General features: G+C 38.4%; 1 protein-coding gene across 1 annotated transcript in view; it reads right to left on the bottom strand.

The window, feature by feature from the left end:
• The window catches only part of map2k5 (mitogen-activated protein kinase kinase 5), a 55,831-nt gene that overhangs the window by 29,806 nt on the left and 10,919 nt on the right, over positions 1 to 15,106 (bottom strand). The window contains exons 8-16 of the mRNA XM_005799760.3: positions 13,123 to 13,187; positions 8,520 to 8,559; positions 8,328 to 8,396; positions 6,717 to 6,798; positions 5,938 to 5,999; positions 3,862 to 3,910; positions 3,670 to 3,743; positions 963 to 1,013; positions 769 to 840 (exon numbers count right to left, since the gene is read on the bottom strand). Coding sequence (XP_005799817.1) covers positions 769 to 840; positions 963 to 1,013; positions 3,670 to 3,743; positions 3,862 to 3,910; positions 5,938 to 5,999; positions 6,717 to 6,798; positions 8,328 to 8,396; positions 8,520 to 8,559; positions 13,123 to 13,187 — 564 coding nt within the window. The remainder of the gene's footprint in view (positions 1 to 768; positions 841 to 962; positions 1,014 to 3,669; positions 3,744 to 3,861; positions 3,911 to 5,937; positions 6,000 to 6,716; positions 6,799 to 8,327; positions 8,397 to 8,519; positions 8,560 to 13,122; positions 13,188 to 15,106) is intronic.

Genomic DNA, 15,106 nt, shown 5'->3' with positions numbered 1-15,106 from the left:
ATGGGAAGAAGAGAGAACGGGAAAGTCTAGTTGTTAAGCTGAAATGTTAGACAGCAGTGTGTCTCTCAAACATGATCAACAACGTGTAGAGTGATGGAAAAAAGATGACCATGCACAGACACACGCATAATAGTTGATATTAACGTTATGTTTCAGCTGTAGATGTATAAAGCCTTGGGTAAAATCTGGGCTTATTCCTTTTTATGTCCAGAAATTCCTAAAGAAAAGGTTGGTATATCTACTGAAAATACATTACAACAATATTTTGACCCGAGCAACCAGATTTATTACCAATACAACTGAGTGCAGCTATGCTGTTCCACATACAGGTACTGAGCCCAGCGTCCTGCATAAACTCCTCCATCACAGGAAACTTCTAGAACTCCAAACTACCGAGTCCCAAGAAACAAGACAAGTGAAGCAATACTTTTGGTCCCTATGACTAGTGAAGTGAAACAACTTTCATTTTTTTATGAACGTTTAATGTGCAAATATGACATTGCAGAATCAGAATAAAATTTTATGATTTCCATCTGATTCATATAAATTTCCATAATGTTCATAAAAGGTTTGAATAGTTCTGAAATTCCCCAGCTCATCCCAAGGCTGTGGAAGGTTTCTGAAAACTCCCACCTTTTACTGCCTTGCTTTGCATTTGATATTTTTCTCCTTGCAAAATTTTCACATTCCTTTCCGTGTGAAATATAGAAGGAAAAGCTTGAAGTTATTGTCAAAAAAATAAATGAATAAAATAAAAAAATAGTATACCTCCATGAAAGAGATGCCCACACTCCAGACATCAGCATGAATCCCATACTGCTCTCCTGATATCCTTTCAGGCTGTCGAGATAAACAAGTTAGCTTATTCTTCAAACAAACCAAAAACAAACAAAAAAATGTATGCATCTAAAATCAAAATGCTAAATTTGACCTTAAATTACAACAAAAAGTAGAAAACTTACTGCCATGTATGCGTTGGTTCCCACATAGGTTTTTGCTATAGAATTTACCAGCTGCAAAAGGAAAGAAAAGACTGCTTCACATCACGTAAGTAAGCTTAAAATTATATGAATAGTTAAACACAAATAACATTAATTGGTTTTACAATTTACAGTTTCAAAAATAAAACACCACCTACGGCTGATTTGCATTCCCTAAATCTACTGCCAAGGTAGTGGGCTGCGCTCAGGCCTCAAACAAGAGATGAAGGCATCAGAGCAGAGGTGGGACCAAGTCACTGTTTTGCAAGTCTCAAGTAAGTCTCAAGTCTTTGTCCTCAAGTCCGAGACAAGTCTCAAGTCAAGACGTTCAAGTCAAGTCTCAAGTCAAGACAGGCAAAAGTTGAGTCACGTCTCAAGTCAGGAGCTTGGAATTTCAAGTTCTTTCAAGTGTTTTTTTTTTAAACAATGTTTCAATTATGCTAAATGTAAATAATAGACCATGCGTTCTTTTGAAAATCAAACACACAATGCACTCATTGCAAAAGCACAGTGGTTTTAAATTTGGATGTGATGGTAAAATAAATATCTGTTAATCCAAGTGGGGTTAAATCTACAGCCAATTTCACATCTCAGTATTGATAAAAACATGTTGCGTGAATCAAGCTTGCCAGAATCACTAACCAAGACACAAAATAACGTGCTGCATTACCGTCCAGAAACACTCAGAACTACCCCTCAGTGTTACGTTCGGGATCCTTACAATTGTACAATTTTTTACTGTTACAGCAATTTCTGAAGGATAGCAAAATTACTGGATTTTGATTTGTTTTTCTAGCAAAATTATACCACTTGGTAATGGGTTCTGTGCAACAACCATCACGCCGCCAACAGAAGAGTTATAACTGAAAAAACAGTAGACTGACATGCACTGACTGCAGTGAACAATCTATTTATTGTCAATATAATTTCCCAACATAGATGTCTTCAAATACTTCTATGTATTTTAAGACATACATAAATGTATGTCTATGTATGTCAAATTTTGGATTTGACAATATGGGAAATGTCTCTGTTCGGTGCTACTGTCAGAGGAGGGGGGAGTAAAACTAACGTAAGAGCCGTGGGGGGAGGAGGGGATATTTATGGGAAAATACTAATATGGGAGCAGGGTGGGAAAAGGGTGTAAGAAACCGTAGTTTCCTTTATGAATACACCATCCGTCCTGTGATGGAACTGGACCCGGTTCATCATTATGATGGGACAGAGACAAACTCTCTTCCCTGAGTTCAGGTCCAGAACCTGCTTTCTGATCCGGAGCCCGCTCACTATCCACCGGTTTCCTGAGCTAACACGGTGCACATTAATGTGGATACGTTTGAATCACCAGATTTATACAGGATGACTAAACATAGCAGACAAGTTAAAGATAAGTGGCATCACCAACGTAACCCAGAGTTGCTAACACGACGTTAACTAGTCAGTTGTCTCATAGTAAATGAAAAGAACCGCTCACCATTCTTTATGCAACTTCAAATGCCGAACAGTTGGAAATTGTATCTCCATCTGAGATCCGGTTCTTGCAGGTTTTGATTGTTTCACTCCGTTTTTAGTTGGATATTTCATGATAGATGTACCCAAAAGAAATTATTCACAGGAGCATATCTGCTTTGAGCATTTTTTCTTCTCTCGTTTTTTCCCCGTTGTTATTTTTAAATCCTGTGAATTTGATTGGTTGTGCTGCAGCTTACGCACACATACATACAGAGTGCGGAAAAATAGAGGGACGGTCTGCGCCTGTTAATACGGAATGAGTGAAATGAATTAATGGGGCCACTCTATAAATAATGTGTTTTAAATTTTAAGACTTTGAGTAAAATATCAAGTCTTTTCAAGTAAACAGCTTCAAGTCAAGTAAAGTCCCAAGTCAATGGTGTGAAAGTCAAAGTCAAGTCAGAGTCTTTGAGCATTTTTTCAAGTCGAGTCTCAAGTCATGTGACTCGAGTCCCCATCTCTGCATCAGAGTGTGTATGTCATCAGTGACACAACCGTGATAATGCCTGTCTGCTCCCATATGGCTGTTTTTTTCTTAACCACCTACTGAATGTGAGGCAAAGATGAAGGGTTTACATGCATAAAAGACAAGTAAACAAAGAACATAGAACAAAAAGAGGGATGGGACACATGTGTTCACCTTTAGGAAGCCAAGGAAGTGAAGGTTATGAATGAAGGACCAATTTTCCAAAGAAGGGCAACTGTTTGCGTGCCAGGATGCTGAAAGGGAAAACCGAGTCCACGGCTCTGGGTGTTTTGGGGACGGTGAAGGTCTGTCCCTGATGATTACATTACAAAACACACTTTGGCGCGTGCACACACACACGTGATGACAAGGCTATTGTCTGCCGCCCACGCTTTCCCCTCCAATCTACTGAATACATATCAATGCGGCTCGGCGGGGTGTGTGTGTGTGTGTCATAATTATAGCAAGTGATTTTGTTTTTTTCAGAGGATGCAGAACAATGGAAGAGGGGGGGCGCTAATGTGAGAAGATGACCCTGGGGATGGCTCTGATGTCTTGAGTGTAGAATGAATGCTGTGATTGACAAGCTGACCATGTGAACACACACACTATGAATGCACAGGGCTGCGGCAGCGCAGCTCCACTCTACAGCTTCCTTGCATTTCCATCCTGCATTCTTTCATTCACTCCAACACAAACAAATCAGAGTACCTGCGTGCTGACACCAAAGTCACACAGCTTGACTTGTCCTCGGGTGTTCACCAGCATATTGGAAGGCTTGACATCTGTGGAGACAAACTGCTTGATAAGAACTGCGACATCAGCACTCTGCCGCTTGTCTTTATCAACTCTGCCCTTTTTTTTCTCTCTCTCTCTTTTTAATAACGCAGCAACCGTACTCACCTCTGTGAAGTATCTTCAGGCTCCACAAATATGTCAGGCCTTTTACAACCTAGGGACAGGAGCGTCGAGAAAACGGAAAGATTACGACTTTAAACAGATAAAAATCTGAAACTCGTTTTCGTTCCGTTTTTAATCAGTCAAATGTAAAAACACATGAGCAGAACTCGATAGTAACACAACGCCAGACTCTCATCAGAGTAACAAAAAAAAATGGCTGTTTATTTTGAAATCAGCTGTCAGAGTCGAAGCAGGTCAACACGCCGTTTACAGCTGCGCTCATGGCTGATTATTTTCCACCGAATACATGAACTTGATCTCTGACTCAGTTCTGTTAGTCCTTTGATGTCTCCAGGTGGTGCTAAAATATTTTGCTCAGAAAGCTGTGATTAACTCCCGTTTTCCACAGCTGGTGTTGTGATTCACTAGCCCTGCTGGTTGTTGAACAGTTTGAAGGACATTTACTGGCGTAACGTTGTGGCTCCTGCTCTCAGGTGGTGGAAAAACAGACCGGCTCTTTTACAGAATCAGTTAAGAGCCGGGTCTAGCACCAGCCCTGGTTCTGACCTGATACGTCTTTGGTTGAACCAAATCAATCTGGTGGTCTCACAGTAAAACATGAGCACCAGAGTTTTCAAACAGGTAGAGGTTTTTGTCAGAGAACACAACATTTAAACCCAACCACTCACGTGTGTTAAAAGTGCTTACATACAAATAGATTGATAATATCAACTAACCTTTGTGGAAATGTTAATTAAATAAAGCAGACAGGTCTGCTTTCAATGGAGCAACAATATATAAATGATAAGTTAGAATATTTCACACCATTTTTGTTTCAAAATAGAACAACCTACGGTATGGGTTATTAACAAATATTAAATATGGAAGAAGCTGACATGTTGCACCTCTTCTGCGTGTGGTTTATGAGAATAAATCACTTGCTTTATCACAATGTGATATTATATCATTTTGTGTGAATGATGGTACGATGTTTGCTCGTATCACAAAGCATGTCATGATAAGATTTCTATTCAGTTAAATTCACAAATCTGCAATCGATACGATGCAATATCATATGCTTATCTCACAATCATTTAGATCTACAGTATATCGACTCATAACTGACTGATTTTCTTTCATAGCTTTCACAGGCATTGATAAAAATGTAAAAATAAACATCTTAAAGTTGAAGATATGGATTGATATTTACATTTTACATCAATGCAGATGGATCATTAATCATGTAAACTATATATATATGGAAACATCATAAACATCCTTTGAATTAGAATCGATTTTAAATCTCTCTTGCACTGTTGTGGCAAAAGGGAAACTATGTTGGAAGCTAAGACTCTCAAATACAATCATCATTTTATTTAAGGTTGGAAATTAGTCACACAATTAAATAACAAATAAAGGAACTAATGAAATATGCCTGGAAAAGATAACATGAATGTGAGTCGAGTGAGAAAGAAAGGCTTTTAAAGATGTGTGGCACGTGTAAACTGTTCCTTCCACCTGACAGATCCTCTTCAGAAAGCCAAATGGGTGTTTAACTATTATTCATTTTCAAATGTTTTTCACCACTTTGCAGTGATTTCTTCATTTACACAATATGCAAGTCACTTCCAAGGCTTTTGTCATCCGCCGCTGATATGCCACATAAAGAGATGAATGAAATTAACGAAACACAAAACTGTCTTGAAAGGTTGTGGTACAAGAGCAACAACTGGCAACCTCCCCGGGTGCTTTTCTTTCAGTGATAATTAACAACTGTGACAGTAGAAAGGAGGGAAAGCTGTGAAACAGAATTAGCACTGATTAAATAGCTGTCACTGTTTGATTACGGACAAAGTTAAAGGGGAAGCAACACAAAAGAGGAGCCGGAGCCGGAGGGAGGGTAATGAGTGTGGAAAAGAGCCAAGCATTAATCGACTTCAAGGCCGCCTCCGTCAAAAAGCTGGCTTTAACAGGGACAAGAAAATATAAGAGAAAAAGATCCGACACGCACACCACCCTCTCGCTAACTCTACTAAAAATAAATGTCTGATATGACTATCGCTCTGCTCAGAAACTTACTGCCACAGCAATCCTTCCCAGAACGTGCTCCGGTATTCTTTTGTAGACGTCCAAAGATCCACCTGCATGGGAAAAAACAAAGATCTTTGTAGGCCTGGGTTTAACCTATGTAACATGACTGAATGCTACATTTCCTTTTTAATATACAAAGGAAAATCATAGTAAAGAAAACATGTAAAATTTGAGTGGGGAGAAAAATGCCTTGGCTTAAGATTTTGTTTAAAAGTAAATATCAGTTTAGTTTGAATTTCACTTCAAAACTGTTTATTTTTCCTAAAACGTAGTTCCAGAATCATAAGAAAAACTCCAATTTAAACATCACTGTGACGTCAAACTACATAATGATTTTTGCTATACTCCATATTCTATAATGCAAATAACTGATCCGAGCATAATGTTTACTTTTACTAGTAACTCGGGTTAAGAAAAGTTCCATAAAGTAGTCAGAAGTTAGACTTTACTGACGTACTGCTGAATGTGTGAAACATGGGAATCATTGCATTAACACGCACTTAGACAAACACACACCTAAGAACCGCACTGTCCCCGATCTCACACCAGTGCATACATCTCCAAATGCACTTCAGTCAAGATTTATCACGCCCTTGTAGCTTTTAGCACACAGCCATGCTAAGCAGCTCACAGCGATCAGACGATCCTTTGATCTGCAGAAGTGTAAATGGATACTCAGCAGAGAGACAGAGCTGGGCTGTTCCCTCAAGTCTCTTCTGCGTAGCCGTAGGCAGCAAGTGAGAAAGCAACGTAGCAGAAAAACTCACCATCCATAAATTCTGTACATATGGAAATCCTGTTCTCCACAAAGAAGGCACTGAAGAAAGTGATGATGTAGGGCGAATCGCACTGCAAATAAAGAAGATCAATTAAGATAAACTCAAAGCATATTGATTTATTTATAAAGTCGGAAAAGTGGTTGCCATCTTGCTAGCCCAAGCAAAACTTTCTTTCTTTGCTAATGTAAACTACTGTTCTACTGTGTTTTTCCTTTCAAATTTTTAGAAGGGATTATCTTTCATTGTGTCTAATAATGGCGACAGTGTTTGTAGTACATCCTAAGGGAGAAATAACGGATATAATATATGGATACACAATCCAGAAGACTTTCTCAATTTAATAAAACAGTCAGCAGTATTCTCAGACTTCCTTTTGATTTAATCACTGAAAGATAAACCATTTGCATATGCTTCTGTATTTAACGACTCTTACCAATATTTATCAGCAGCTAAATATGACTCCACTGATAGGACCTAATAAATCTACCATTCTACCATGTAGATTTTCCTTCACCATTTTGCCAAAAATATCAGGTCATCCCTCCAAATTATTGAAATCAACTATGCTAATCATCCTCCATGGCCAGCGTTGTATAAAATCCAGCGTTTTGGCACCAAGCCTGCTTCTACAGACATTTTTGAAAGACTGGTTTGCTCCCAGGAGCAGAGCTGAGTAAATAACAGATTGCAAAATGTCCTGTTGTGGAATTTTCTCACAAGTAAATCTGGTGGTATTAAAACAAAGTAGAAAGGATCAGACAGTGTGCAGAGGTCACCTCCAAACTTCACCAGGCCTTCAGATGAGCTCCGGAACGGAGCTTCATGCATTTTACCACCAAGAAAACTTTTTTTCTTTTTGCTAGGAATTGATTGTGAATAACAGATTATGTACTGAGATGGGCAAACACTTTGAGGCCTTTTTATGACAAATAAGCGGAAACCTTTTGGAGAATCTGCAGCATATCCTGATTTAGTATCAAAAATAGCCACACACTGCCACAGTAACTTTGTGCCGTGATGTTCATAATAACTGATGTTTTAAAAACCGAATATTGCAGGAACTATAAATGACGTGTTATTTTTGGAGCGCTGCTTAGAAACCAAATGAAGTGAAAGCAGGAGCCCTTTAACATGAAATGGATTAAATGATTGGTTTTGTGAATCATTCTATGCCTAAACTAATCCCAGTGATGATGCAGAGTTGGTTAAAGCAGGTCTATTAGTTGCACTTATTTAACCCCAAGATCAAAATCTATTTTATATCAACAAATGTTATAACTATTGATCTTAATAAAGCACTTCAGAGCAGCACAGCAACTTAGCTTTGGCTACTTCCATGAACCTTGTAGTGATTTTCTTTTGCTATCAGAACAATAGCACCTCCGTGTCTTTCTTATAGGAACTTCAACTTAATATCTTTGTTTTTCATCGTGAATTAAAACACATGTAAATGGGTATGTTTCTGATCCCTTACTTTGTAAAAGTATCCCTGATAAATAATGTCAGTAGTTAATTAACAGAGCAGGTCAGAAAGATTCAGGATTAGGAAAAACAAATTGTTTTGCTGAAGAGGAACAGATGAGAGCTGGGGACACCAACCTTATAGAGGATTTCCAGTTCTGACATGATTTGCTTCTGTAACTCCACTGTAATATCCAGAGGAATAAGCTGTACTCACATATTACAAAAAGAGAAAGGAGACAGTAGAGTTTATTAAATCAAACACAAAATGAAACTAAGTGCAATGGAAAGACACAGTAAAGGAGCCAATACAGTCAGAGGAATTCTCACCTTCACAGCTAAAACACGCTTGCTGAGAACATGGTATGCTCTAGAGAAAGAAAGAAAAAACAAATGGGCAAATATATTCAAATCGTAAAAATTGCCTTCCTTGCCTTTCACTGTCATTTTTAATTGTGTGAAATTAAAAGAATAACTGTATGTACAATTATTTCTTTATCGTTAGAAAGGTCATGGTCAGTTTTTAGAACCAGCTATGATTCTGTTCACTCTTGATTTAAACACAGTTAAGTTCAGTTTTTCCTTTCTATTGCACAAAAGACATGCCAAGGTCTTCGCAAACAAATCTCCACCTACTTTCAGGCTTTCATTAACGTTCTGGACAGGGAACTGTAACAATGACTACTTTATTCGTCTAAGAATACCATATTCATTGTAATTAGCAAGTGAAATAACGTTCCAGAAAACCACAAAACTGATTTCCTTACAAAATACAGTAAAAGTAGATTTTTTTTTGCTGTTCAAATCAGCAATGGCTAAGTGATTAAAACCAGATCAAGGCAACCTTTTCTCTATTCGCTCCAGACTTGAGTCTAGAGTTGCAGGTAAAGCTGCAGTCGCCGACCGGCTCCATAATGATTTAATTAGCGAACACCTTAGCAGCATGCGTCGGCTTTAGTTACCGGCCTTGAAGGTCGGTTTACAGTGGCCCCGACAATACCTCAAGAGCTCTTAACATACAGTCCTCAAGGACGAATACTGTACGACAGCTGTCGAGTGATGAAGAGGAGGTGGGTTCGGTGTACGTCACGCGGGCCAGTTGATTTGCAGGTTTAAGACATGCGATCCTTACCCAACAACATGCAGCGGGCCCTCTGTGAGTATGGTACAAAGTGTGCTTAATGTGTCCAACTTTGGGGTGTCAAATTGCTGTTTCGGCACACGCTCCTAAACTGGCCCAGAACTTTAATTAATGGCAACTATTAGAGCTGAGTTAGGTATTAACAAACAGGGCAAACACCCAATGTGGCTATCCTGTGCATGGTAACTAAAGTATGACAGAAAAACGCCTTTCTAATAAAACAAAACAAAAAATGGATGATCATTTCTCATGCAGCCTAATCAAAAAGATGGAAATGAAAAGGCTGCATAATAATAAACTTAAACATTTCCTGACTTATGTGGGATGTTTGATTTCCTAGAAGGAATGTTGACCATATGCCTCATCGTGGAAGAAAGCTGATGGCCCCGTTTTCATTTTGATCTCTCTGTCCTCCTGTTAGCTACAATCAATAGTACTTAAGCATGACAGCTGCCTCTTAATTAAGAGGAGGATGTTAATTGATGCAGGACTGCAGGGGTACACATGTTATGTACCGACTTAGCCATGTGTATGAGCGATTCAGAGCAGAATAACTGCAACACCAAACGACTCGTGATTGTGATAGAGAAGTCTCCACATGCTAAGAAGAGGAGTGACACAGCAAAATAACACATAGGCAGCAATTTCAGTTTATTTAGAGTCATAAACAAAGAGATGGTTCAAAAACAGATACACTAAGATGGAAACTGTAGGTATAAATCCCACGTAAAACAGTTAAAAAGGTCAAAGTTAGAACAAAAAGTACATCAGGCCTGTAAAAGAGGTCGTGACGACTGCTTGGTCAAAGCTTTTATTCTCAGGCTGGCCTTGACCACCCCAGGGCCCAGCATCCTCGTATGAGTTACAGTGACAAGCTTGTGACAGCGGGAGGTTAGGGGACAAGGTTACACAGGCACCCCCACCGTCACTTCCCCCCGATCTGACCCTAGTAAATGTGCCCCATTGCCTGGATCTTATTTACACTCCAGCTTGCACTGTAATAAAAGCTCCATCATGCAGTATTCATAGGGCCTCTCACGATGCCTCTAAACCTGGGGCTGTGGGTTACAGACACGGGCCTTTTTGGATCAGGGCTAACAGACATGCGTGTTCGGCTAGGTTACATAAATGACACTCTACCTGTGCTTCTCGCTGGCCATCCTGTCTGAAACCGACATAAATGGGTTTCAAAGAAGCCTAAATACAAACATTCATAAACTTATTACATTTCTTCCCTCTCCACAGGAACTACAAGTGTTTAACCTGTTGTCAAGACAACAACACACAGATGATTTGTCCAACTCTGAACTTGTGATTCAGACGTCCTAGTACAAATGGAACGACTTTTCCAGAGTCAAATTTCCCTTGGTATTGGATCGTTTCATCTCTGTTTGTTCTGTTAAAGTTCAAATCTAGGACCAGGACTTTATCCCATTCATTTACGATTAATTAATCATATACATTTTTTATATATATATAAAAATCCAGAGCCGGAACCTGTGAATTTGCATGTTTCTTGTACACCTGTAAACCTGATGTAACAGCAACATCTGCAAACATCGGCCCTATGGAGGTTCATTCTTGCTTTGAAAAACGATCTGATTGGACGCTAGAAAGGGCTACCGTGTGCAAGTTGTGCTAAGAGGAGCCTATCACTAATGCTATTCAAGCCTAAAATACAATTTCAATAGATTGTATTGAGGAAATAGGGAATTATGTTTGGAAATACAAACACTTTTCCAGGCTATTTTAGTTTTTATCCAACTTAAAAATACTTCAATCAAATTCAGCACTTTTCCAGACTTTAAAGACACTCTTATTTGACTTTTGCTGTAAGTGCAAATACGTCTGGATACATAAGAGGCTTGTATTATTCTGAAAGTGTTTCACTTGAACTGATTTAGATTTTACTAACAGAGACCAAGATACAATCCTAGAATCTCACAACCATTAACCAAATAGGTTTAGCCCTTCAATACACACTCTAATCAATGAGGTGAGAAAACAAAATCAATGGAGAAAATGGGCTACGATGCTAAAGAACCAGGTGTGGGTGTCTAAGTAGATGTCGCTACAGACACAGCCAAGCAAATGTGATGTTTTAATTGCCCCGCTGGATCCATGAGTCATGTGTGTCCTTGCTAGAGTATTTATAAGCTGTAACGCCGGTCAGATTGGTGAACAGTGTGTAATAAAACGTCGGGGGTGGAGGGGAGGCAGACTTTGATGGATGAGCAGGGTCAACGTGTGGCTGTGAAGAGCTGAAGTGTTGGTAACATTCAATCGAGTCGAAATGACTCCGGGTCATAAATAGGGTAGGAGGTTAATAGGTGGGGAGTCGTTTGCAGTTCTATTCACATGTGATGAACCCAATCTAAGCTGCACCAAACAGCAGAGACTGACAAGGATATAAGACCTTATAATGTCCGCCCGCACCATGAGCGCATATGTATAAATACTCCATGAAAACACAGCGGCTCTCTAATTGAACATTACTATACAGCAGTGTGACAGAGGCCTATGATAACCTCTGGCTCATTGCGACCATGTGAACATCTTGTTCTGGATGGATTTTTGTTTGTCAACCAAATGAAAATCTATTTCATTTGTCAAATATACTGCTAAAATTTATCTCAACATCATTTCATTCACTTTGTTCCACTTACTTGATTATAAAGCGCATAAAAAAAAACCCCTCAGTTTCACCAAAAAGTTTGTAAAGGTAGAATATAAATACATTTAGCAAAATAAACTTGGAGAGTTTAGCTCATAAACACAGCTAAGGATGATTAAATGTACCCAAATTAAATGATCAGTAGGTAATAGCTATATTAAATGGAATTTGTTTTCCTCAAGTTAAACTTTACAACAAACTTATAAATGAAGTACTCATTCGATATCAAGAGCCACTTTATTAACCCTGTATTTTTTGTTAATCTTCTTCTTTCAACCATGTCAGTTTCAGCACCAATGCATATAGATTTTTACTGGACTAAATTGACCAGAGAATTTGTTGGGGTTGCATTATTGGCTTTCTTCAGTGCAGTGTAACCATTTCTGGTGCCAAACTGATGAACAATCCTATTCCCTTTTAACTATTAAAGGATGAAGCCTACCGAAACAATTTTAAAAGCAGTGAAAGAAGTTCAAACGGGCAAAAGACGGAAAACAAAACAAAGGGTGGTTTTGTTCCGGCGCCACGACGGGAAGATTTACAGGTTTTGCTGAGGACGGTCTGAAGCGGAGCGCTCTGTCAAGTCAAGGTTAGTCTTAGCAGTGATCAATACTTCAATCTCAATAAAACAGCTCAATTGCGGAGAATTGATGGGAAATGGAAAGAAAAGGTGGGGAGAGAAAGATAGAAGAGCAACAGAAATGCCAACCTTGTCATAACGCAGCAGGTCTGTAATACATTTGTCTACTGGATGGAGGTCTTTGCGGTGGCGGGCGGAGTGCAACTCTCCAGACCAATTAAGTCAATGGCTGTCATACCTTATAGCCCCCAAATCAATATCATATATGTTTGCAACCTTCGAGCCAGAATAAATAAGTGAAGATGGAGACACAAACCAGCCTGATAGATGTCACACCAACCACAGAGATGAATGACCAAACAGAGAATCAGAAGATGGTGGATTCTTCCCACAGCAACATGTTTTTAGTATGAAAAGTTCACATTTTAGCATAAATAAAGCCATTTTAGCTGCTTGATCAGGTACTTCAATACATCTCAATCTACAGCAGGTCACTTTGTGCTTGTGATGCTGGTCCCCATGTGTGAGCAATACTCACTTATAAACTGTGCCTCCATTTCCATGGCCAAGTTGCTCCTGATAGTGGAGATCCTGGGCATTTATCTACAGGGCAGCAAACACATGTATGCAGGTTATGGTACCGTGGAAGTAGAGAGGACAGCGTTGTTTAGGAGAGACAGAGGGAGAGCATGCCCGTGTGAAGCAGAAGGGGCTACACTGTTATTGGAAGCCATAAACAAGCCAGGCATCAGGTCAGCCCAAGTTCAGCAACACGCAGAGAGAAAACAGAGGAGCAGCAGGAGGAGATCAATACTACACTTGCTGTCCAATTTATAAAAGGATATTGGGTTTGGGTGAGAAAGGCGGTGACTTATGGTTAGTTTAAAGCTGCCTTTTTCTCTTTTGATCATTTAAGTTCATTTGAACTGAATTAAAAAGAAACAAAAAAACATTATTTGTCCTTTCTTGATTTTCTTTTAAAAAATAATATATATTTTTTAACTGGATCCAAAAGAAAATCCCTAATGTGCTAAAACAAGCATTAAAGCTTCAATTCTGATTTCTGGAGAACTAAGATGAATATACCTGGACTTTATTGATCGAAAAACAAAACAAAACAAAAAAAGACTGTTAAGACATGAACAAGCCATCAGCCAAAACATGATAATTTACTGCAAAAAATTACTTCTGGCATTCACACCAAAGGTAATTCAACACATGCGTAAAAATATTTGCAAATTGACCAGAGCCCTAACTTTTGTAGGGCATAAAAAGGAAACAGGAAAAAACAATATTCAGCAACTCATTTTTAAAGTTACACACTAGTTTTTTTTTTTGCTACTCAATGATGCCAAAACAACATTTATCCCTTTTTATAACGTAATTGGGACATAAAAATCTGAGGTGTTGGTCTCATTATCAAGGCAGGATACTATTTACATAATGTTGATGATGCACTCTTGTGCTCAATTGTTTCATTAAAGAATAGCTGCTTTTTTGCTTGAAATAAACTTTTGCATTCTGTATCTTAATTGTGGCATTTCTTTATATTACCTTATGTCTTCCTTCATTGCATATAATGAGTATAAGAATGGCGTTCAACAGCAGTAATCGTCTGAGTAGAGGTGGGAGGCTCTGTTGATAATACACTGTAAGCGATCATAACGTGATGATGATCTGTCAAAGCAGATAGCTTATGGGATCATCTTTAAAGGATATTCGATTCACTAAAGATCTACTGTATGTTCCCACTCAGAAACGATCATTTTCCTTATTTTCCTTTAACTTCAAACATTAACTTTTAAGCAGCTGAGATAAAATAGTTTCTGGTTTTGTGGATGAATTGGCAGAAAAACCAGGGAAAAGCCATGTGCTGACGATGGACTTAGGAAAATGAGTAAAGAGACTACTACAAACATTAATAGTACCAATAAAGTTAGCTGTGATAGTTGAAATAAATCTGTAAATAATAATCATGATACAAAAGTGTCATAGCTGATTATTTTTCTAAAATACATTTTTAAATTTTAGCAGCTACAGTGCACTTTAATGATTTAGCATGCTTGCAGAGTTATATAATGCCAACTGTGTTTCGACACATGTTGACAAAATTGTTCAAACTGAATAAACTATGTTTCTAAACATTATTTCACTTTGGCTCCACTATGTTTTTTGTTCACCAGATATTATTTTATTCATGCAGATTGTGAAACAAACTGCAATTGTTTCTTTACTGTATGAAAAACAATTGCCATGATATTTTTACCACGTTGCCCATCGCTACAACTAATGTCAGACAGGCCAGTGAGAAATATATAGCTATAAAAATTAAGCTAAGCATGTAATTTGAGGTCACAGATGCAGATGAATGCTGACTGAAAGTACATTTATTTAGGCCAAACTGCATCCAATAAATTATTTTTTTTAATAACGAAGGGGGAAAAAAAGGATTCAAAATATAATTTAAGCAAGACTGCAAATGTCCAAGCATACTGTTCAAACAAGCTCCTTGCTCAATTTAA

This window comes from Xiphophorus maculatus, chromosome 4 (genome assembly GCF_002775205.1).
Source record: "Xiphophorus maculatus strain JP 163 A chromosome 4, X_maculatus-5.0-male, whole genome shotgun sequence".
NCBI lineage: Eukaryota > Metazoa > Chordata > Actinopteri > Cyprinodontiformes > Poeciliidae > Xiphophorus > Xiphophorus maculatus.
This window is presented reverse-complemented; position numbering and strand designations above follow the sequence as displayed.